This window comes from Solanum lycopersicum, chromosome 12 (genome assembly GCF_036512215.1).
Source record: "Solanum lycopersicum chromosome 12, SLM_r2.1".
Lineage (NCBI taxonomy): Eukaryota > Viridiplantae > Streptophyta > Magnoliopsida > Solanales > Solanaceae > Solanum > Solanum lycopersicum.
In genome coordinates, this window is record NC_090811.1 from 35,167,078 (window position 1) to 35,191,886 (window position 24,809).

The 24,809-nt window shown below is 37.7% G+C and overlaps 1 protein-coding gene across 1 annotated transcript; it reads left to right on the top strand.

The window, feature by feature from the left end:
- Positions 1 to 17,930: 17,930 nt before the first annotated feature.
- On the top strand, positions 17,931 to 19,422 carry LOC138340336 (uncharacterized). Its single transcript, XM_069292051.1, has 3 exons — positions 17,931 to 18,488; positions 18,576 to 19,233; positions 19,280 to 19,422. Exons 1-3 carry the CDS (start codon positions 17,931 to 17,933, stop codon positions 19,420 to 19,422), a joined length of 1,359 nt encoding a protein of 452 aa, XP_069148152.1.
- The last annotated feature ends 5,387 nt before the right edge of the window (positions 19,423 to 24,809 follow it).

Sequence of the window (24,809 nt, forward strand, 5' to 3'; positions counted from 1 at the left end):
GACTGGTAATAGGGCCCATTGTTACGCTTTCCTTGGGCGGTCGGAAGCGGAGACATCAGATGCTGTCATCACAGGTAATCTTTTGGTTTGTGATTGTATGGCTTCTGTATTATTTGACCCTGGCTCTACATTTTCATATGTATCTTTCGCATTTGCTAATGGTCTTAATTTACATTGTCAATTGCTTGACATGCCTATTCGTGTTTCTACTCCGGTGGGTGAGTCTGTGATAGTTGAAAAAGTATATAGGTTTGGTCTGGTGACTTTTGTGGGGAGAAATACTTATGTAGACTTGGTTATCTTAGAAATGGTTGATTTTGATGTAATTCTAGGTATGACTTGGCTTTCTTCGAATTTTGCGATCTTGGATTGTAATGCTAAAACTGTGACGTTAGCCAAGCCTGGGACAGATCCGTTAGTGTGGGAGGGTGACTACACTTCCAATCCGGTTCATGTCATCTCCTTTCTTCGTGCTAAGAAAATGGTTAGTAAGGGTTGTTTAGCGTTCTTGGCACATCTCAGGGATGATACTACCCAAGTACCTCCAATTGAGTCGGTTTCGATAGTTCGTGAGTTTTTAGATGTGTTTCCTGCAGACCTTCCCGGTATGCCACCGGATAGAGATATTGACTTCTGCATTGACCTTGAACCGGGTACTCGCCCCATTTCTATACCCACTTATAGAATGGCTCCCGTGGAGTTAAGAGAGTTGAAGGCCCAACTACCAGAGTTGTTGAGCAAAGACTTCATTAGACCAAGTGCATCCCTTTGGGGTGCTCCGGTTTTGTTTTTGAAGAAGAAGGATGGAAGTTTTAGGATGTGTATAGAGTACAGACAACTAAATAAGGTAACGGTTAGGAACAAGTATCCTCTTCCTCGCGTTGATGATTTGTTCGATCAGTTACAAGGTGCTTGTGTCTTCTCTAAGATTGACTTGAGATCCGGTTATCATCAATTGAAAATATGGGCAACGGATGTGCCAAAGACTGCTTTTCGGACCAGGTATGGGCATTACGAATTTGTAGTGATGTCTTTTGGTCTTACGAATGCCCCTGCTGCTTTCATGAGCTTGATGAACGAGATTTTTAAGCCATATCTGGATCTCTTTGTGATCGTATTTATTGATGATATATTGGTATACTCAAAGAGCAAGAAGGAACATGAGGAGCACTTGAGAATTGTATTGGAAATGTTGAGGGAGAAAAAACTTTATGCCAAATTCTCCAAGTGTGAGTTTTGGCTAGATGCAGTGTCCTTCTTGGGACATGTGGTTTCTAAGGATGGGGTGATGGTGGATCCTTCTAAGATTGAGACAGTGAAGAATTGGGTAAGACCTACTAATTTGTCAGAAATAAGGAGCTTTGTTGGTTTAGCTAGCTATTACCGTCGATTTGTCAAGGGATTCTTCTCTATTGCTTCCCAATTGACGAACTTGACTAAATAGAATGTTCCATTTGGATGGTCGGACGAATGTGAGGAAAGCTTTCAGAAACTCAAGACCTTGTTGACTACTGCACTAATCCTTACCCTGCCAGCGGAAGGTAAGAATTTCATTGTCGATTGTGATGCATCCTATTCGGGTTTGGGTGCAGTGCTAATGCAAGAGAAGAACGTAATTTCTTATGCTTCAAGGCAATTAAATGTGCACGAACGTAATTATCCGACCCATGATTTGGAATTGGCTGCGGTAGTGTTTGCCTTAAAGCAATGGAGACACTATCTATATGGGGTTAAGTGTGAAGTATACACGGATCATCGTAGCCTACAGTATGTCTTTACTCAAAAAGATTTGAATTTGAGACAGAGGAGATGGATGGAACTACTGAAGGACTACGATATCACTATCTTGTATCATCCGGGAAAGGCTAATGTTGTGGCAGACGCCTTAAGTAGAAAGGCAGGGAGCATGGGAAGTCTAGCTCACTTGCAAGTTTCTAGACGTCTATTGGCTAGAGAGGTTCAGACTCTGGCTAACGACTTGATGAGGTTAGAAGTAAATGAGAAGGGAGGATTGTTGTCTTGTGTGGAGGCGAGATCTTCTTTTCTTGACACGATCAAGGGGAAAAAGTTTGATGATGAGAAACTAAGCTGAATTCGGGATATGATGTTGCGAGGAGAGGCTAAAGAGGCAATAATGGATGAGGAAGGTGTTTTGAGAATTAAGGGAAGGGTATGTGTGCCCCGTGTTGATGATTTGATCAACACTATTCTTACAGAGGCTCATAGTTCCGGATATTCTATACATCCTGGTGCAACCAAGATGTACCGTGACCTAAAGCAACTTTTTTGGTGGAGTAGAATGAAGTGCGACATTGTTGATTTTGTTGCCAAATGTCCAAATTGTCAGCAAGTAAAGTATGAACACCAGAGGAACACTTCAGAGAATGACCATTCCTGAATGGAAGTGGAGGAGAATTGCAATGGACTTCGTGGTTGGTCTTCCAAAGACATTGGGGAAGTTTGACTCCATTTGGGTAATCGTTGATAGGTTAACTAAGTCTGCTCACTTCATTCCGGTCAAGGTAACCTACAATGCAGAGAAGTTAGCCAGAATCTATATCTCAGAAATCGTTCGATTGCATGGAGTTCCACTCTCCATCATATCAGATAGAGGTACGCAGTTTACTTCTAAGTTTTGGAGAACATTGCATGCTGAATTAGGTACTAGGTTGGACCTTAGTACTGCGTTCCATCCTCAGACCGATGGTCAGTTTGAGCGAACGATTCAAGTGTTGGAGGATATGCTTCGTGCATGTGTGATAGAATTTGGTGGTCATTGGGATAACTTCTTACCCTTAGCAGAGTTCTCCTACAACAATAGCTATCACTCAAGTATTGATATGGCCCCATTTGAAGCATTGTATGGGAGGATATGTAGGTCTCCCATTGGTTGGTTTAATGCATTCGAGGTTAGACCTTGGGGTATTGACCTTCTGAGGGATTCATTAGAGAAGGTGAAATCTATTCAAGAAAAGCTTTTAGTGGCTCAAAGCAGGCAAAAGGAATATGCAGATCGAAAGGTTAGAGACTTGGAGTTCATGGAGGGTGAGCAAGTCTTGCTGAAGGTTTCGCCCATGAAAGGGGTGATGCGGTTTGGGAAAAGAGGTAAGCTAAGACCAAGGTATATTGGACCATTCGAAGTACTTAAGCGAGTAGGGGAGGTGGCTTATGAATTAGCCTTGCCTCCAGGGCTGTCCGGAGTACATCCGGTATTTCATGTGTCTATGTTAAAAAAATACCATGGGGATGGAAACTACATCATTCGTTGGGATTCAGTGCTGCTTGATGAAAATTTGTCTTATAATGAGGAGCCTGTTGCTATTTTTGATAGAGAAGTTCGCAAGTTGAGGTCAAGGGAGATTGCATCCATCAAAGTTCAATGGAAGAATCAACCCGTTGAAGAAGCCACTTGGGAGAAAGAGGCTGACATGCAAGAAAGATACCCACACCTGTTTACAGCTTCAGGTACTCCTTTTCGCCCTTGTTTTTCTTCTTACGATCGTTCGGGGATGAACGATGGGTAAATTGGTATCTATTGTAACGACCTGTTTATTCGTTTTGAGCAGCAGATTTTATTTCTGGAAAAACTGGCTGAGACGACGGAACCCACGACGTACCGTCATGGGCACGACGGACCGTCGAGGGTGTCTTGTTCCAAAATACTTAGAATTCTAAAAATTGGGTACTGAAATCGACTCTCTGAACTTCGTAACGGAATGGCAGGACAGACCGTCGTGGGCACGACGGACCGTCACAGACCTTTTAATGGAATGAAGTCTCTGAACTCTGTGACGGAGCAGCAGGACGGACCGTCGCAGGCACGACGGCCCGTCACAGGCTGCGTAATCCCGGGCGGGGTCAGATTTTTTTAAATGTTTTAAGGGACGTTTTGGACTATTCCTGCTAAAATTATAAATTTAGTGGGTTAATGTTAATAATTTAACTACTTGAGGATTAAAAGAGGTAACCTTGAATTAATTAATGGGTTAATTCACCATATTTAATACTTAATTATATGCTAATTAGGGTAAAAGAAAGAGAGTTTGAATAAGAAAAAGAAAAGAACAGAAAGAGAGGGAGAAACGATCGAGAGAGAGGAGAAACGTAGAAGAAAGCAAAGATTTTGAGGATTAGCTTGCTGGATCACAATTCTTCGGTGGAGGTAGGTTATGGTTTTTATACTATTCGTAGTTAACTCTTAATAGCAATGATATGTGTTGGGTTGAATTATAAAGTCTTGTATATGCTTAATTGTATGCTTGCATGAATATGATTATATAATTTTGATTAAATAAGCATGATGAAGCTATTGAATCCCAAATCTTGAAAACTCCAACCTTGAAAACCCCTTGTTAATGATGATGCCTTGGTATAAAAGAAGGCTTGATGAACTAAAGTAATGAGATTGATGATGCCTTGGTATAAAAGAAGGCTTGATGAACTAAAGTAATGGGATTGATGATGCCTTGGTATAAAAGAAGGCTTGATGAACTTAAGTAATGAGATTGATGATACTTTGGTATAAAAGAAGGCTTGATTAATTACAGAATGAGATTAGGGGATCGGGTGTCACGAACCGACACGTAGAACTAGGGGATCGGGTGTCACGAACCGACACGTAGAACTAGGGGATCGGGTGTCACGAACCGACACGTAGAATTAGGGGATCGGGTGTCACGAACCGACACGTAGAATTAGGGTATCGGGTGTCACGAACTGACACGTAGAACTAGGAGATCGGGTGTCATGAACCGACACGTAGAACTAGGGGATCGGGTGTCACGAACCGACACGTAGAATTAGGGGATCAGAGTGTCACATTCCGACACATAGTAGTAGGGGAGCGGAGTGTCACGTGCCGACACAAGAGGAATAAAGATAATGAATCTTGGAATTAAGTTAATAAATTAGTGTGAAAAGAACTTATTTCCCAAATGAGTATGATATGGAGGCTTGAGTCCTCATGAGTGTACTTGACGTTATTTATCAAAGATTCTTGTACATGTTGTTGCTACAGATTGAGTATTGTAGTTGATTTATGATATGATCTGATATATATTGTTTTCTATTTTGAGTTGGCCGATGATATCTACTCAGTACCCGTGTTTTGTACTGACCCCTACTTGTATGTTTCTTTCCTTGTTATTTGTGGAGTGCAGCAAACGTGCCGTCGTCTTCAACTCAACCGCAACTCTAGCCAGTCTTCATTACTCCGGATTTCAGGGTGAGCTAATGCTTCTAGCTTTGACTGGATCTTCCTCTTCATGTCTTGATGCCTTGAAGTTCCGGCATGGACTAGCTTTTTATGTATTTTAGCTTCTTAGATACTCTTAGATTAGTAATTTGAGGATAGATGTTCTTGTGATGATGACTTCCAGATTTTGGGGATAATGATAAGTTTCAGTTTTAGAAGTTGATTATTGATTTTCATTAATGAGTTTAAGTCTTCCGCATTATATTATGTTAATTATGTTTGAAATGTTGGGGTTCAGATTGATTGGTTCGCTCACATAGGAGGGTAAGTGTGGGTGCCAGTCGCGGCTCGATTTGGGTCGTGACACGACCAAGGGAAAATAATCTTTTACTATTAAATAATATCTATTAACTATATATCACACACACTAAAAACAAATTACTACTATATAAAAGAATGATGAATTAGGATGACCAAGGGTAAAATAGTATCTTACTATTACTATATAGAAGAGTGATGAATTAGGACGACCAAGGGTAAAATAGTCTTTTACTATTAATCTCTACTAACTATACATCAGACACTAAAAGGGAATTTTCTAGAAAGAGAAGCCCAAGAATGACCAAGGGTAAAAGTAGCTTTTACCACTAAATAATATCTACCTATATGACTATAAATAAGAATTTTCTAGAATTACACTTTAGACACAAATAAAGAGACCTTCTCTCTTTTCGTCACTGCTCACTCTTCATTGTTTTCTCAATTTCTTCTCAAGTAAGTTTCTTTTTCTCGTTTGATTTTTTTTTATCTTCAGTGCTTTTCTTTCTTTTTTTCCCCATAAATTGAGTATTTTTCAATTTTTGGACCACAATTTATATATACAATTTTATTTGTTTGTGTAAAAAAATATTATTTAGTCCTATTTTCTCTTTGATACCCAATTTATACGCATGGATTCTTTTTACTACTATATAGAAGAGTGATGAATTAGGACCACCAAAGAGTGATGAATTAGGACGACAAATATAAATAATTTTAGAATTATCTTTATATATATAAAGTGAATATTGATCAAGGGAAAAAATGTAATTTCATGCTAACAAAAATTTATCAAGAATGATAACAAAAAAATAAAATAGTTCTAGAAACATCTTAACTAATTATTATTACCATTAACTTATTTGGTTATTAGTTCACTTTCTTTTTCTTATCTTTTGTGAGTTATAGTGATAGTCATTATGCTTATAAAAAAACCCTACTTTTTATATATAAAAAATAAATTACTTATTTCAATCTTTATTTTGACTCTTATTAATATACTTGAAAATAAAATATTGTGATCAAATTAATAGTATACATTAGATTGAAATTAAAGAAAAAGATGTTAAAAAGTAACTTTACAAATAAAAATGAATAGGATGATAAATTTGTATTAAAGATGACCAAGAATAAAATGTAATTTTAACAAATCTATCAAGAATAAATAATTCTAGAAACGTCTTTCTATATATAAAATTAATGATGATCAAAGGTAAAAATTTAACTTCATGCAAGAAAAAATCTACCAAGAATGATAACAAGAAACTTAAATAGTTCTAGAAACATCTTTAGTTATTATTATTAATATTACCTTATTTTTGTTATTTCTTCATTTTTTATGAGTTATTGGATATCTATTTATTATATGAAAGTGAATAAATAATGATTACACCTAGCTCTTAATAATTATGTATCAAGTATAACATTAGGTGGAATCTATCGAAATTAAAATTAAAATTTATATGTATACATATATTTTCTGTATTGATATTTTTTTTAATTTTATGATCTTAAATATGCTATATAAAAAAAATTAAAATTCAGAAGTTGTTTTCTTTTAAAAATGAAATAAAAATAAGTCCATATAAATCGAAAAGGAGGGAGTCATATATTAAAAATAAAATATGTGGGTTATTATTGAAATGAACTTTAATATATTATTATTTTTTTTGAAAATTGTTTGGCTTCCTTCTATTAATTTGTGCATATATGTGGAGGTTTAATGATTTGAACATTTTAATATAGAAATATAATGATTTGAAAACTTTAATTCTTCATTTTAATTTGTAATTTGTTATATATTTTAAAATTACATAAAAAAGAAGCTTAAGAACGCAATATAACAATTTATTATATTTTTAGAAAAAAAATAGTTAAAAAACATAATGAAATTTGGTTGACTCCCTATGTGAGGCTCTCAGAATGTTGGGATCGTTCTCCCACGTGCCAAGCATATTATTTCAGTTTGGATTCATCCAAAAAGTGTTTGAATATTGATGATCTTGATGCCTATTTTCTTGAATTCACATGTTATTCTCTAATTTGCCCGAGTTGAGAACATTCTGAGTTTGTTACGTTGTGTTATAGAGTCGTTTCAAGTTAGACTCTTATGTATATTTATTGGGTATCTATATCTAAAAATTATTTAAGAAAATGAATCGTGTTTGGGTGGATTGGGAAAGGAAAACAAAGAACAAAATTTTGAGGGGGTGAGATTTGAATGTGGGAGCGTGTCGCACGACCTGTTCCATGAAATGAAAATTTTACTCTACGTCACGGAGCTGACACAGGCTGTTCTGCCTTAAAAAGAAGTTTCTGAAACCAAATATTAGTTGTTCCTACGCGTCGCGGACCCACCTCTATGTCTTGATTTGAAGTCTTTTCTCATGTGTAGCTATCTAAAATAATTCCTAAAAAACATGAGATCTTTGAAGACACAAATCTTAATCCTTAAATCCATTATTCAAGTCAAAAATTAATTGAGAGTCATGTCAAGAACAGCTAATATCGAGGTAAAGAGAAGTCAAGATTCAAGTAAAATAAGTTCATTTCAAGTTTTCCTAAGTCTTTCACAAACAATTAAACTATTTTAAGTCTTAAGTTTTAAGTTCACTACAAAGTAAAGTCGGTGTCTTTTCTTCAAAGAAGTATATGACATTCACAAAGATTTATAAAAATGTTTTCACATTTAGATAAGAAAGAAATGAGATTTCCAAAGAGCCTTTGGGCTAGTTTTAAAAAAAAGAGTAATATCTTTCTAAATGAAGAAAGCAAGAAAACATAAAAGTCAAAGATAGGCTTCGAGATAAGTTTCTGAGCTCTAATCTCAAATCACAGAAGAAGTATGTTTAAAAAAAATAAGAGACAATATATTTTGGGAGTAGTATTGAGCACCGAACTGGGGACTAGCATGAGTTCAGATAACTCACGTCTCTGTAAAACCATGTAGTCATCATGGGTAGAAAAAGTTCATACTTTTTGGATGAATCCTTTTAAAAGTAGACTAGTATATCTATTAGGCAGTTCAAGTATTATACCTTTGGCACAATATAGGATGCGTTGGCAGCATGAGGTAGATCGTTGTACCATCTATATTACACTAATGTGATGATTGTCATTTAGAGAAACTCCACAGAAGTTAATCCTATTTTTATATACATCATTTTATTATATTTTTATATACATTTAAGGGTTATGTTGTATTCTTGTATAGACACAGTGTTGACATAATATTTTAATGAACTTTTCTTTATATTGCACATACTTTTAAAATCTTTTATATTGAAATAAGTCCAGTTATATTGAATTAAGTTGAGCCAGGTAAGTTTTTCAAATATCTTTCAAGCCTATGTTGTATTAGAATTCCAACTCAATTACTCGTACATCAAGGGTGTTGCTAGAACTATGATTGATCTGTTGAAAGAGGGTAGGGATGGGAATGCATCATTGGCGTGTTGGTCCTATTTTGAGGAAGCTTTCTTGGGGCGTTTCTTTCCCTGAGAACTGAAAGAGGCCAAGGTACATGAGTTCCTCACACTTAAGAAGTATACTCTAAGTGTGCGTAATTTTGGGTTGAAGTTCACCCAACTGTCTCGTTTTGCTCCAAAAATAGTTAAGGACATGATAAGTAGAATGATTTTATTTGTTGCTGAGTTGGGTCGTCTATAAAGCAAAGAGGACCGAACATCCATGCTTATCGGGGACATGTACATTATGAGATTTATGATATATGTGAAGCAGGTAGAGGAAGAAAGATGAGAGATAGAAAGGAGCTCAAGAACAAAAGGGCTAAGATACAAAATGAGTTCGGGCAGCAAAAGAGAAATGCCAATAGGTAATCCTCCCCCCCCCAAAAAAAGCACAGAAGGGTCCTGTTCGCTCATCTTCTAGTGCACCTGCACTTAAGAAGAAGGGTGAGTACTATGGTTATAATTCCATTGTTAAACCTTCATATTCACTGGGTAGCGTGGCGCAAGGGGGTAGTAAGCCTCCTGCCTGCACAAAGTGTGGTAGAAACAACTAAGGTATTTGTCATGAGGGCTTCAATGCTTGTTTCAAGTATGGTCAAACATGACATTTCATTTGAGAATGTCCAAAGAATAAGAAGAGAAATGGTAATGGGGGCAATAGATCCCAGTCATAATTAGTTGCTCTTCCATATAGGGTTGCACCTAGAGGAGCTACTTCCAGTGCTGGCGGAGGAACAAACCGCTTGTATGCTCTCAACAATCGCCAATTGAAAGAGGATTTACATGATGTTTTCCATGGTATGATTCAAGTGTTTGACCTTACTTTTTATGCTTTTCTAGACTTAGGAGTGAGTTTATCTCTTGTAACTCCATATGTTGCTATGACTTTAATATTATTCCTGAGTAACTTAGTTAACCATTCAGTGTTTCTACACCTGTTGGTTATTCAATTTTAGTAGAGAGAGTCTATCGTGATTGTCACATTTTTGTCAATTACAAGGTACCATGGCTGATCAATTGAGTTAGACATAGTAGATTTTGATGTCATTCTTAGTATGGACTGGTTTCACATTTGTTATGCCTCACTTGATTGTAGAACTTGAGTAGTCAAGTTTATGTTTCAAAATGAGCCAGTCTTACAGTGGAAAAACAGTTCAATAGTGCCTAAGGATCATTTCATTTCGTACCTTAAGGAAAGGAAGTTCGTTTCTAAGAGGTGTTTCTATCACTTAGTTTGAGTTAATGACTCAAGCGTTGAGGTACCTCATATTTAGTGAGTCCCAGTAGTAAAAGCGTTTCAAGAAGTCTTTCCTGATTATCTTCCAAGAGTCCATATAAAGAGAGAGATAGACTCAGTATAGATTTGGTTTGAGATACTCGTCTTTTATATATTCCGCCATATAGAATAGCCAAATAGAGTTTAAAGAGTTAACAGAGTAGTTGAAAGACCTTTTAGAGAAAGGCTTTATTCAACCAAGTGTCTCACCTTGGCTCCCTTCTGTCCTATTTCTGAGAAAGAAAAATGGTTCACTTACAATGTGTATAGACTATTGTTTGTTAAACAAGGTTACCATAAAGAATAAGTATCCCTTTCGAGGATTAATGATCTTTTTCATCAGCTTGAAGGTGCTTGTTCGTTCTCAAAAACTGACCTCAGGTTGGGCTACATCAGTTGAAAGTTAGGGAAATTGATATTCCAAAGAAAACTTTAAAAATCCGATATGGTCATTATGAGTTTTTTTTCATGTCCTTTGGTTTGACAAATGCACCAGCGGCGTTCTAGATGTCACGCCCCGAGCTATCCCGAAACGCAGACACGGGAACTAGGCCCATAGGTAATCCCACGATAACCTTGTTAGCATGATCATGAACATACTAAAGATAATAAATTGATACGAAAAGTAAATGATAAATAAAATTAAAAGATGGGGAATACTCATATAATATAACTGAGATATATGAAAATCTATGAGTTTCATACAAAGAAGATATTAACTTAATACCGAGATGAAACTTACTATCTCTGAAAATGACCTCTAACTGACTAGAAATGCTAGGACAAGCCCCAGCCAATTCTAGAAAAACTGAAACTAAAAAACTAAAATAATGAAACTAAAATCATCACTATTGTCCTCAAATAATGAGGAGTCACTACTAATTTTGCTGAATTGGAGATCGGGAACCGATCTAAGCGTGATCTGTATGATGAGAACCTGAACCAACATAACACGAAGATATAGCACACGTATGCTACAATACTTGAAAGGTATTGATCACGTACGATAGAGTAAATCTAAAATAAAACATAACTGAACAAGCACAAAAGCAAGTATAATGTTTTGAACATGATATACTCAATGTTGAGCTAACATGATGCAATGACAAAATTTATAACATGCCGAGACTGATTACTAACTGAACTATAAATATGGTTAATGCAATAAAGTCTTACTTTACTGTGGGAGCTACTAATAAGCGATAATAAAACAACATTAGCTAAATGTGAAGTCCGATGTATACACCCCATATCGAGGACCCAATCTACCCTGCCAAAGGTATAAAGACATGCTGATCTGATCACTAAACTGATGCCCATAGACGGGACTTACAACCTACTTGACTAGTAGTTATGGGACAATTTGGGTAGCTGAACCCTAGTCCAACTGGATATTATGCTACTTCGAATGAATTTTGTGTTAAATTGATTATGACAAATTTATGTAAATATTGGATAGCTCAAACTGAACATGCAAACTGAGAATCCAACAATTAATCCAATAATGATGCATTAATAAATGAGGAATGTATATCTGAAGTATCTAAAATGTATGACCTATATATAGCTAGGGTTTTGAAATTTATGCGATAAACTAAATATTAACATTATAATATGATTTGGATCATTCTATATCAAGAACCCAATAATTCTACCATTCCAGAAACCCTAAGTCTAGTCATGATACGGGAATCAAGAAACAGAATAATAACTAGGGACCTAATGGGAGAAAGGATCTCATTAGTGAAATCTCACATGCCTGGTGATGAATTTCATAGAAAAATCTTTAGATTACGGGGTTGGAATTGATGGAACCTTATTTTGTTTTTGAACTAGAGTTTTTGACCTTTTTCTCCCCTCTTACTTCTAATTTACTAAGTTTGGATTAATTATTTGACTTAAGTAAGTTCTAGTTATGTTTCTAGGGTTATAGACTAAAGCCTCATGATTTAGGATCTAAACGATGTATCTTAGGGATCCAACAATGTAGAAAAAGACTAAAAAACCCTGACTTAAGTGCTATCAAAATTACCAACGGACCTGGTCCATCGAGTCTGGTATTACCTATGATCCAATAAGTCTAGGTCGTCGTCTGTGGACCCAGATCGAGGGACCTAGTCCACAGACCATGCTTCTACTTACGGCCATAGGTCTTGGACTTCGTTTGGTTCGAAGAATGGGTTGTGGACAAATATAGATGAACCTGGTCCATCGACCGTGGTCCCAATTACAGTTCATCTAGTTACATCATCGTTTGATTCAGAGAATGGTTTATGAGGACTATGATCGATGAACCTTTTCCATTGAATGTGGTCAAAGCTACGACCCATCCTGTTCCTTTGTCGTTTGATTCAAAAAATATGTTTTGAGGACCAAGATCGACGTACCTGGTCCACAGATTGTGGTCCAACCTGCTGTGCGTAGGTCCTGGTCGTTATTTGGGATCTTTTGATTTTTTGTGGACCAGCATTGATGGACCTTGTCCATGGACCATGGTTCTACCTATGGTTTGTAGATGGCACCTACACTTTTGAAAAATCTAATATCTGGTTTATCTAGGATACGAATTGTTACATTTTTTCTCCCTTGAGAACATTCATCCTAAAATGAAGAATAAACTAGATGAGATGGAGAGAGAGGGCTTTAATCCCTACAACTAAACATTGAGAACTAAATTTTTGACTGAACTAAGTTCCAAAAACAGTCAAATACGATGAAAATACAAGTACAAATTGAGGGAACATTATTCTAAGGCTGAAATCACACATGAATGCCTCAAAAACTGAAGAGGAACTATAACCTCAATCTGGAGTGGAATCGGAAGGAAAAAGGTGATGATACATGACATTCATGGCTCCTTCTTCTTCCCCAGGTAATTCCCTTGACAGATTTACTCCACCACAAAACCTTGACTAAAGCGACTTTTTTGTTTCTCAACCTTCTAACCTGTGGGTCAATAATCTCAACTGGTACATCTTCCTAAGAAAGACTATCTTTCACAGTTACACTCTCTAAGGGCACTATAGAGGATTGATCACCCACACACTTCTTCAAGAACGAGATGTGAAAAATTGGATTCACTACTGCTTATTCTGTTGGCAACTCTGACTCACATGACACTTTGCCTACCCTTTTTAAGATGTTCTAAGGGCATACATATATAGGACTGAGCTTCCCTTTCTTGCCACATCTCATCAGCCCCTTTATAGGTAATACTTTCAGGAAAACTCTACCATCAACTTGAAACTCTAGTTCCCTTCTCCTTGCATCTGCTTAAGATTTCTGACGAGTTTGGGTGGTATGAAGTCTATCTTTAATGAGTTGCAATTTTTTCATAGCAAACATATCCTCTAGGGTCTTAATGGTATGCTTTGTCTGTCCATCCGTCTACGAATGAAATGATGTGCTAAGGTAAAACTGAGTACCAAGACCCTTCTGAAATGACTTCCAATAATGAGAGGTAAATTGAGGACATTATCTGAGATAATAGAAAAAGGAATCCCATGCAAACTCACAATTTCACTAGTGTAAAGTTTTGCATAGTCCTCCACCGAATTCGTAGTCTTTACCTCCAAAAAGCAAGAAGACTTAGTCATCCTTTCAACTATCACCCAAATAGAGTCATGTTGTCTGAGAGTACAAGGTAACCCTATAATATAATCTATATTGATCACCTCCATGTAGGAATATCGATCTCTTGAGTCATACCCCCTGGTTTCAGATGTTCTACCTTAACTTGCTTGCGATTGGGGCACTTACTCACAAAATCTACTATATCTCTCTTCATGAAATTCAATCAATAGACTTCCTTTAGATCATGGTACATCTTAGTGGCACCCTGGATGAGTAGAAAATCTGGAGTTATGGGCTTCTACAAGAATATGTTGGCTCAACTTGCCTACATCAAGAAAAAAAGAATCTACCCTCGTAGCGAAGTACACCATCTGAATAGCAATCCTGATCTCAGCATTGGAGACTTCCTGATCTGGAACATGAGGATGTGCGTTTGCATTCCTGGCGTTAGCTCTACAAGGAGGAAGGATCTGAAATGTAGAACATTGAGTTAGAATGGAATTAGATCATACCTTACACACGATAAGAGTAATAAGAAAATGAAGCTTTCCTAAAACACTTTGTAGATGTGGTGCACTTCACACCAATGATCATGACTCTACTTAGTGCGATATTTCAGATATCCTATGACTCTTAAAACTAGTTCTATGATACAAAGTTTGTCATGCCTCGACCTACCCCCGAGATGAGGACAGTGTACCTAGGACCACAATTGATCCCAAGCTAACCCTATTCGTATGATCATGACCATACTAAAGATAGTAAACTTATGCGAAAGATAAATCATAAATAAAATGAAAAGATAGGGAATACCCATATACTATAACCGAGATAAATGAAACTTGATGAGTTTAATACAAAAAAGATATTCACTCAATACCAAGCTGAATCTAACTATGTCTGAAAAAAAGCCTCTAGATGACTAGAAATGCTAGGAAAGGCCCAACTAAGTCTAGCAAAACTGAGACTAAATGAATAAAATATTGAAAAGAAACTCATGATTATTATCCTCGGAGAATGAGGCGTCACCACTAATTTTGCTGAACTAGAGATCAGGAACCAATCTAAGCGTGATTTAGATCCTAAGAACCTGAACCTACATCATGAAAATCTGTAGCGCATGTATGAGTCAGTACTTAAATGTTATTGAGCATGCATATAGAGTACAAATGCAATAAAACATAACTGAACTAGAACAAAAACAAGTATAATATTCTGAACATAATATACTTAATGTTGAGCTAATTAGATGCAATGAAAAAAATTTATAACATATTGAGACTGATTACTAACTGAACTATACATACGGTCAATGAAATTGAGTCTGACTAAACTATGAGAGCTACTAATAAATTATAGTAAAACCACATGAGCTAAATGTGGAATCCGATGTATACGCCTCATCGAGAGGACCCAATATACCATGCCAAAGGTATAAAGGTATGATTGCGTGACACTAAACTAATACCCATAGAGTGGACTTACAACCAACTTGGCTAGTAGTTTTGAGACTATTTATGTATGCTTTCATAGTCCAACTAGGTATTATGCTACTCCCAACTAATTTTGTGTTTAACTGATAGTGACTAAATTTTTGTAAATGCTGGATAGCTCAAACTAAATATGCAAACAGATAACAAAAAAATAAATCTGATAATGATGCATTAATAATTGAGGCATGTGTATCTGAAGTTACTAAAATATCTGACACAACATGTCTAATTCAAGAAGTAAATAAATACATGGCTAGGGTTCTGAAATTCATGCGATAAACTGAATATTACCTTATTAATTTGATTATGATTATTCTAATTTTTAAAAGCTAAATAATTCTAAAATTCAAGAAACACTAAGTCTAGTCATGATATGGGAATCAAGAAACTGACTTAAAACTAGGGACCTAATGGGTGAAAGGAACCCACTAGTGAAATCCCACATACCTAGTGATGAATTCCACAGACAAATATTTAGATTACGGGGCTGGAACTAATGGAACCTTGTTATGTTCTTGAACTAGGGTTCTTGACCTTTTTCACCTCTCTTGCTTCTAATTTTATAAGTTTTAATTAATGATTTAACATAGTAATTAAGTTCTGGTTATGTTTTCAGGGTTGAACTAACTAAAATCTCATGATTTAGAGTCTAAGCGACGCATATTAGGGGTCCAATGATGTTGGGAAATACCAAAAGACCCCTAACTTAACTGTTATCGGAGTGATCGACAGACCTGGTCCACGGTCCATAGGTCCTATCCACCGTCTGTATAACAAGATTGATGGACCTGGTCCATACACTATGGTTCTACCTATGGTCCTTCCTATCGTTTGGTTTAGAGAATGGTTCTGTGGACCAAGATCAGTGGACCTTGTCCACGGATCGTGGTCACACCTACAGTCTGTCATGTTCCTTTGTTGTTTGACTCAGAGAATGGGTTCTGAGGACTAAGATCAATGATCCTGGTCCACAGACCATGGTCCAGTCTACGGTATGTCCTGTTCCCTTGTTGTTTTATTCAGATAATGGGTTCTAAGGACCAAGGTCGACGGAATTGGTCCATGGACCATGGTCTAACCTATGGTAAGTAGGTCTTTGTCATCATTTGAGATCATTGGATTTTCAATGGATCAAAATCGACAAACTTGGTCCACCTACAGCCCGTAGGTGGCCTCCGTAGATGGCACTTGCACTTCTTAAAAATATGAATTCTGGTCTATCTAGGATACGGGTTGTTACAGCGGACCTTATGAATCGAGTCTTCAAAAATTATTTAGATACATTTGTTATCGTCTTCTTAGAATAGTCCTTAAGACTTCGAAAGAAAGAGAGTTGTTGCACAGTTCTCTAATTGTGAATTTGAGCTTGAGTCCATTAAATAACAATCCTAGAATAGCGTCTTGCATGTATTACTATTCTTTTGCTTAGAAATCTTTTTAACGGATGGCCAACGTTAGAACTCTCCTTATTACTACTTGCCGGACCAAGGAGGTAGATAATAGGAAAAGAATTATCAACATATATTTAGTGTATACTATCTAATGGGCCAGTGTCGGTTGGTACGAAGTAACAACTTAGTCAAATATCGAATATGATGCTTAATATAAGGTAAATATAAGGTTTAGGAAAGCAACACACATAGACGGAACAAGGTGCGGAGTGAAATTCTCTAGATGCCGGAACAAGGATTTAGACATACCTAACTTATCACTTTGCATGCAAGATTCTAGGAAAGGATTGTTATAGCTAGAATTAGCAAGTTAGGAGTCTGTGAAGAACACTTACGCCCTAGTTACTCTCATTACTTGATTAAAATCCAATACTTGAACATGTCACTTGTTTACATTAATATAGCTAATTGCTTTTATTTATCAAAACCCCCCTTTAGTTATTTGTTTTCGGGAAATAATTGACTAAATAGAAGTAATAACAGAATAAAGTTAATTGTGAACCATTTTCCTCGTGAGAACGAACCCAACCTCACTAGTTGGGTTCATTACTTGATGCGACCGCTTTTACTTCATTTTGAGAAGTAAATTTGAGCGTATCAAATTTTGACGCCGCTGCCGGGTAATGTGGGTTTGAGATTAACTTTAAGCTTATTACTAAATTTAGTCAACATTTTCCTAATTTTACTTTTTCTTTTTGTTTTTGTCTCTTGGAGGTCTAAATTTTTTACATGCCAAACAATTGGAGTAGAGAAATACCCGTACTTGAACTTGACCCCGAACTAGAGCATACTTTAAGAATAATGAATCAGAATTTGGGCATCCAAGGTGATGAGGTCAACCCGCAAATGGCACCATTGGTCGACACTCGTGACCCTGGATTACCTGGTATTTGTGGGGAAGGTGAAATACGGATACAACCTCCCGCTCCACTCCCTTAAGTTTACTATAGGGGCTATGAAAATAACGCAGACTCTGGTGTGCCACTCGTCTTGCCCCCTCTACCACACGGACACAATTTTGTGGTAACTAGTAGTCTTATGCAAATGCTCACTGCAAGAGGTTTTTTTTCAAGGGTACCTTTTGAGCATACACATGCCCACATCGCTAAGGTAAGGGCAGTGTGCAAAAGTTGTGTAGAGAGGCCCGATTTGAATATGGATATAATCAAGATAAGAGGTTTTCCTCTATCACCGACAGAAGAGGCAGCTATCTTGTTTACTGAGTTCCCCTATAACTCAATCTTCACTTTGAATCAACTGAGGGATGCTTTCTTAGCACGCTACTACCCAGTGTCTAAGAAACTAAACCACAAAGATAGAGTGAACAACTTTGTGGCACTACTGAGAGAGTCAGTTAGCAGTTCTTGGGATAGGTTCACTTCATTCTTGCGAAGTGTTCCAAATCACTGCATAAATGATGAGTCTCTGAAAGAGTATTTCTATCTGGAACAAGATGATAATAACAAAGAGGGGTTGGATACAATAGCAGGTGGTTCTTATGGGGAGTGTCCTTATGTCGAGATTGCTGAACAGTTGGAGAAAATCTCCCGAAATAATAAAGCTTGGACTATTAGAAAGTTAGATACTGGAAGAAACAACTTCATAGTCCAATCCGCACACAACTCAATCACAGATGATCTCCGTGAGGAGATGGCTCAAATAAGAACTGAGTTTGGAATAGTGTTGAAACATGTTGTTGGGGGTGCAAAAAAGGTAAATGCGGTAAACTAGTTGTCTAAACCACAACCGCCAAATGATGAATATTACTATGAGGAGGACTCATATGCTGTGAATGATCAGACGGGGGGTATCCAACCCAATGCCCAAGGCTCCGATCAGGATAACTGGCGCCATGGTCAAGGAACCAAGGTCGGAACTATTGTAATTATAACCGCAAGGGTTATTATGTCCGAGATGGGAATTACCACCGCGACAAAAACTACAACCTGGGTAACTATAGTAAGAGAAATGATAGGAGTGGACCCCATATTCCACCTCAAAATCGTGAAGTTGTTCCTAGGGATGGTGGATGTAGATATGATGCCAAATATGATGAGGAGGTTCGATGCTAGTGATGAGCACACTAAAAAGTTAATGAATGACTTAGCAGGTATAGGGAAGAAAGTTGATACACATGCAATCTCGATTAAGAATCATGAGTTGCAAATAGCCCAATTGTCCGCAACTTTACCGGGCACTCTTCCTAGCAACACTGTCCAAAATCAAAAACATGATGGGCATTGTATGATAATCACTACTCGGGGTGGTAAACAAATTATTGATCCACCTAATCCGTCTGGTGTAGAAAAGGTGAAAAGAGATGATAATACAGTGGTGGAGGTTAGTGGTGAGTTACAATATAAAGTAGTAAAAGATGTTGAGGTGCCCCAAAAGGTTACCCCCATGCCTAGACCACCACCTGCTTTCCCACGAAGGCTAGTAAAAAAGACCGAGGATGGTAAATACCAACATTTTATAACGATGTGGAAACAACTTTCTATCAGTCCGTTTGGTAGAAGCTCTTGAACAAATGCCCGGTTATGCCAAGTTTATGAAAGATTTGGTTACGAAGAAAAGATCAGTCACTTTTGAGGATGATGATAGAATGCAACACTGTAGTGCCATTGTTACAAGATTTCTAGAATAAAAGAAAGAAGATATGGGTGCTTTCACTATTCCTTGTACAGTCGGGTTATTACATTTTGCGAAAGTATTATGTGATCTTGGAACAAGTATAAATCTCATGCCCCTCTCGATTTACTAGAAGTTTGTTTTGGGTGACTCAAAGCCCACTGCGATGCGGCTAGTGATGGCTGATCGAACGGTAAAAACGCCCATTGGTATACTTCACAATGTGCTAGTAAAAATGGAGTCGTTCATATTTCTGGCCAATTTTATGATTCTTGATTGTGAGGCTGATTTTGATGTGCCATTCCTTGCTACGGGTAGAGCCTTGGTTGATATGGAAAAGGGGAAGATGAAATTGCGGTTGAACGATGAAGAAATGTACTTTAACATTTGTAGGTCCATGAGGCAGAGTGGTGATCTCATATCGATATCTGCTATATCCAACAGAGTTGAAGAGTCATCTGAGGTACAAATTGAAGAGCGTCTGGGTGTAGAAGCATTGGCGGCAGTGATCATGAATTTTGATAGTGATGGAATTGAAGAATATGGGTCATTGGTTGCGACACTTGATCGAGGTAATGTTCATTTTAAAACAAAGAAATTTGAGTTAGATCTGCAACATCGCGAATCTCCACCTGCAAAACCGTCTATTGAGAAGGCTCCACAATTCGAACTTAAGCCTCTACCACCTCATCTAAGGTATGTATTCCTAGGAAAAGATGACACTTTGCCGGTTATTATTGCATCAGATTTTAATGTGCATCAAGTTGAGAGTTTGGTGAAAGTGTTAAAAAGGTTCAGAAGAGCTATTTGGTGGACTATTGTGGATATTATTGGGATCCCTCTCAGTATTTGTTCTCATAAGATCCAACTCATGCCCGATCATAAGTCAAGTATTGAGCATCAAAGACGTCTAAATCCACCTATGCAAGAGGTAGTGAAGAAGGAAATTTTTATGTGGTTGGATACCAGAGTGATATATCCAATCGCTGATAGTAGTTGGGTATGCCCTATTCAGTGTGTACCTAAGAAAGGGGTAACGACTGTGGTCCCCAATGAGAATAATGAACTTGTTCCAATGAGACCAGTGACTGGTTGGACGGTGTGTATTGATTACTGATACGCTCAAACTTACTTCTCAAATAAGACGTAAAGCAGTCGTATCAAGTAAAGAACCCAACTAATAAGGTTAGGATTGCTCCCACGAGGAAAATAGTTCAGACTTAACTTCAATCTAATATTACTATTATTTAGTCAATTATTTCCAAAACATAGACAATAAAAAAGGGTTTTTTATTTCTAAATGAATGAAAATAATAGCTAAATCAAAGTAGACAACTAACAGATTCAAATGTTGGAGTTTAATCAATTAATAAAAGTAACTAGGGTTTACGTGTTCCCCACAGGTTCTTAATTTGATAATTCTAACTATAACAATTCTTTCCTAGTATCTTGCATGCAAAGTGATAAATTATGTATTTCTAAATCCATGGTCCGGCATCTAGAAAATTTCACTCCGCACCTTGGTCCAGCTACTTGTGTTGCTATACTAACCCTTACCTTTACCTCATATTAAGAATTGTACTCGATATTTGACTAAGTTATTACCTCATACCAATCAATACTAGCCTATTAGATAGTATACACTAAATCTATGTTGATAATTCTTTTCCTATTATCTACCTTCTTGGTCCTTCAAGTAGCATTAAGGCGAGTTCTAACGTTGGTCATCCGTTAAAAAGACTTCTAAGCGAAAGAATTATCAATACATGCAAGACACTATTCAAGAATTGTTATTTTAGTTAGATTTTATCTTATTATTCACCTATGGTTCCCACAACCCTAGTTATGGAGTTTAGTTACCCATAGTTATAATCACAATATTCATATATATGATATAAGAATTCATGCACTTACTTCTATGAGAAAAGAATAAAATCCAAAAATTTACTTGATTAATCGACAAAATCACCTACAATCAACTCCAGAGAAAAGTGTAACAATCCAAAGTGTAAAAATCAAAATAATCTACTAACAAAGAATCTAACATAAAAGTGTTTTTCCAATAAAGAGTCTAACCGTATGAGAGTCTAACCCCAAAAATGAGGTTTTTACAAATATGTATAAAAAACAAAAACCTAATAAAAGAAGGAATCTAATTGATGGAAATCTGTCAAAACGCAGCTGGGTTGACGGACCTCGCGACAGATTGTCGTGGTCACGATGGGCCGTCATGGACTTCGTCGTCCCATATTTTGCATATTCTTCTGCTATCTCTTCATTACCCTCGATGGCAGGTATGACGGATCATCACAGGAACAACGGTCCGTTGAGGGTCTTCGTTCCATAGCACTTTAACTCTCGGAATTTAGGTACTAGGACTACTTCTCTGATCATCACAATGAATTAGTAGGATGGACCGTCATGGCTATGATGATCCGTCACGCACTTCGTAACCCCACACTTGATCATACTTCCCCATGTTCCTTCAGCAGCTTCACTAAGATGCCACTTATGGACCGTCATAGGCATGACGGACCGTCACAAGCTCCGTAGGTGGTAACTTTTCGGCATTTATTGATCAAAAACTTCTGCATTCATCTTTAGACGGATTTCCTACAAATAATAAGAAACTTACACAAAAATTAATACGAAAAGGATTTTTGACATACACTAAACTTAAAGAAAAAACATTAAAAATACTATGAAACCGTGGTATATCAAAACCTTCAACTTAAATTCTTTGTTTGTCCACAAGTGACGCACTATGACCCACTACAAAATCTTTGTACAATAGTATCCATGTTTTATCTTTGCAATCATTTGTCTATCAATCCCAATCAGTCTCATCATATTTATGCATTATATCACTATTAGGATTGAATTATGTGGAATCAGACCATAACACAGACTCACCACTCACTAACACATATCCTCTTCAATTTCTCACCGAGGTGCTAATATTTCCGGCATTGCAACAAATGTCCTCACTTCAAAACAATATCCTCATTTTCACACAATGATTTTAGTTTGAGTATAAGGATTACTTTTCAACACTCAGTCTCAGAACAGATTCACAACTCATTCATACATATTGCCATAAGCTTGCCCTTATTTTCACTACTTTAAGTTCGCTATACAACTTTTAGGATCACGGTAGGACTTTCATAGCTTGTAACGTAGGGTCAGGGTCAGGTAGGGTATATTTAGGTATACTTCAGTGACTTTTTTCCCTCCTCGACATATCGGCTAAACATGCCACTTTTTGTCATTTTCTTTCGCCCGGTTTCTCATATTTTTTCACCTTGCTATTTTCCCTTCTTTCCTCATTTGTGTAAGTGACTCTCTTCTTTTCTTGCTTGTATTTATTGTATTTTTTTAATTTTTTTTTTCTTTGAACTGATTCTTGAGTCACTTTACTTTTGTTCTTTCTCTCTCTTTGTTCTTTCAACCCCACTTTCTTGAGCATTCCTCATAATAGCCACCCTCAACTCATGGCTTTGCCATGAGTCAAAGTGCACAATACCCAAAGTTGGGTCAGAGCCATAAAAAGGTTATTTACTGCATTAGCCACCCTCAACTTATGCTTTTGGCATAAGCTGAGGTGCACATTTCCAAGGAGGGACCATGGCCAACACATTATTTCGAGAAAATATCAGTTGGGGTGAAAAAGAAAGGTCTAAGAAGGAATAATTTAATTTTTTTTATTTAGGCTGGGGCTATGATCCTTTCCTTATTGTGTATTACAACTTACTTTTAGCAGGCACTTGACATCTCATTACCCCACCATATTATCAAACACCTAGTTCAAACTTTAGACTTAGGGCCATGCAATGGTGTATCTCTATGTTATGCTTAGAGACACATTTATGAATTACTATGCTTAGTCATACATCATTTTCATTTCATCAGGATATCGTTTTGTCCATCATGCTTCAGAGTTACACTATGTACACAAGATATAGACATGCCGATTCAACAGAAAAAATAATCAATCTCTTGGAGAAAAAGAACACAGGCAAGAAAACCCCAAAAACAGATAGTAAAATTGGCTACTCAGACTTCACCCTATCACTCACTTTCCATTTACCCCACCCCCAACAAAAAGACATGCAATTGTCCCCAATGCATGAAAAATTTAAATATGAGAGTGGTGGCGCAAAGCGCCGACGATAAGCAAGCTGGTGGGTCCGGTTCCCCGAAACCCACTACCTCTGTAATCTGGACACCCTCAGTAGTGTCCTCATCAACAACAACACTATCAATAGTGCTTCCCGCTATCGCAAGATCTCTGGAGCTAGATGCCCCAGCCACTTACTCTACAACCCTCATCTGACGCTCCTCCTCATCAGCAAGCGAGGCTCTCCTCACACCCTCCATCTCACGGCGCTCCATCTAACGTGCTCCCTTTCTTCTTCTGTAATCTAGTCTCATCCTTCTCTCGACCCTTATGCCTCTTGGCATGCTCTCGAGGGAGAGAAGGTGGAATCTTAGAAGTGGCGAATAAGTCCGCCATCGTTGTGTCTTGAGCAAGATCTGCAGAAGGGGCCTCAGACTCAAGCACCCTAGCCTCTAGGATCATATCAATGTCTGCTCAAAGACTCTCGACCGCAGCCTGAAGGGTCGACACATCCACCTGAGGGGCTGGCCATGCTATCACTCGTAACTCAAAAGCGTCCAAGCGCTGATGAACCTCAATGATCTTCCGCTCGGTGTGCTGGACCATTCTATGCTCCAAGCGCGCTTCTGCCTCAGCAATAGACCTCTGCATCCAAGGCTAGATGTGATGCAGAAGTGTATCCATTTGTGCCTCTAGTTTCTGGACCCTAGCAAGCGGGACCAGAGCGGGGAAAGGAGCTGAGTGAGAGGAGCTCGGGGCAGTACTACTACCTAGGATAGACTTGACCAGGGTAGTGTAAGTGGTATCAGAAGTATCCTGCATAGCCGTGCGAGCCTGTGCTACCGTATCAGCCAGAATGTCACCAAGTGGAGGCAACTCTCGACGGGTCCCTCTGCGTGGAGCCAACTCATTGGCCTCATCGCTGATGAGGGCTATATAAACAGTGCCTAGCAGAGTCTTGAGCAGATCAATGTGCCAGATGGGCACACTTGCGGACCTGCATAAAGAAAATATCATGCATAGAAAAGGGTAAGTAGTTGTTACGATAAAAGCCCTCTCGTGCATGACCTCATGTGGAAGCCAAGCAAAGCCCACCTCAAACCCAACTATCATCGCCGCCATCATAATTGCACTATCCCATGTGACTATATTATCAGCGGCTGTGGGGAAAGGCAGTGGCAGAAAATCAACCATATGAACATTACCATGAAGGTCAAATTAGCCTTCTTGATGGCTCCCTTCGGCTCGGTTACCCACTCGGCACCCTCTCCATCAACATACAAGTG

What these genes read in the sequence shown, in the direction of transcription:
- LOC138340336 (XM_069292051.1), top strand. Translation starts at nt 17,931, where the DNA reads ATGGATATAATCAAGATAAGAGGTTTTCCTCTATCACCGACAGAAGAG. An exon ending in TTGTTGGGGGTGCAAAAAAG is followed by an intron (nt 18,489 to 18,575) that starts GTAAATGCGGTA and finishes GTGAATGATCAG; the next exon opens with ACGGGGGGTATCCAACCCAA. An exon ending in AGTAAAAAAGACCGAGGATG is followed by an intron (nt 19,234 to 19,279) that starts GTAAATACCAAC and finishes ACTTTCTATCAG; the next exon opens with TCCGTTTGGTAGAAGCTCTT.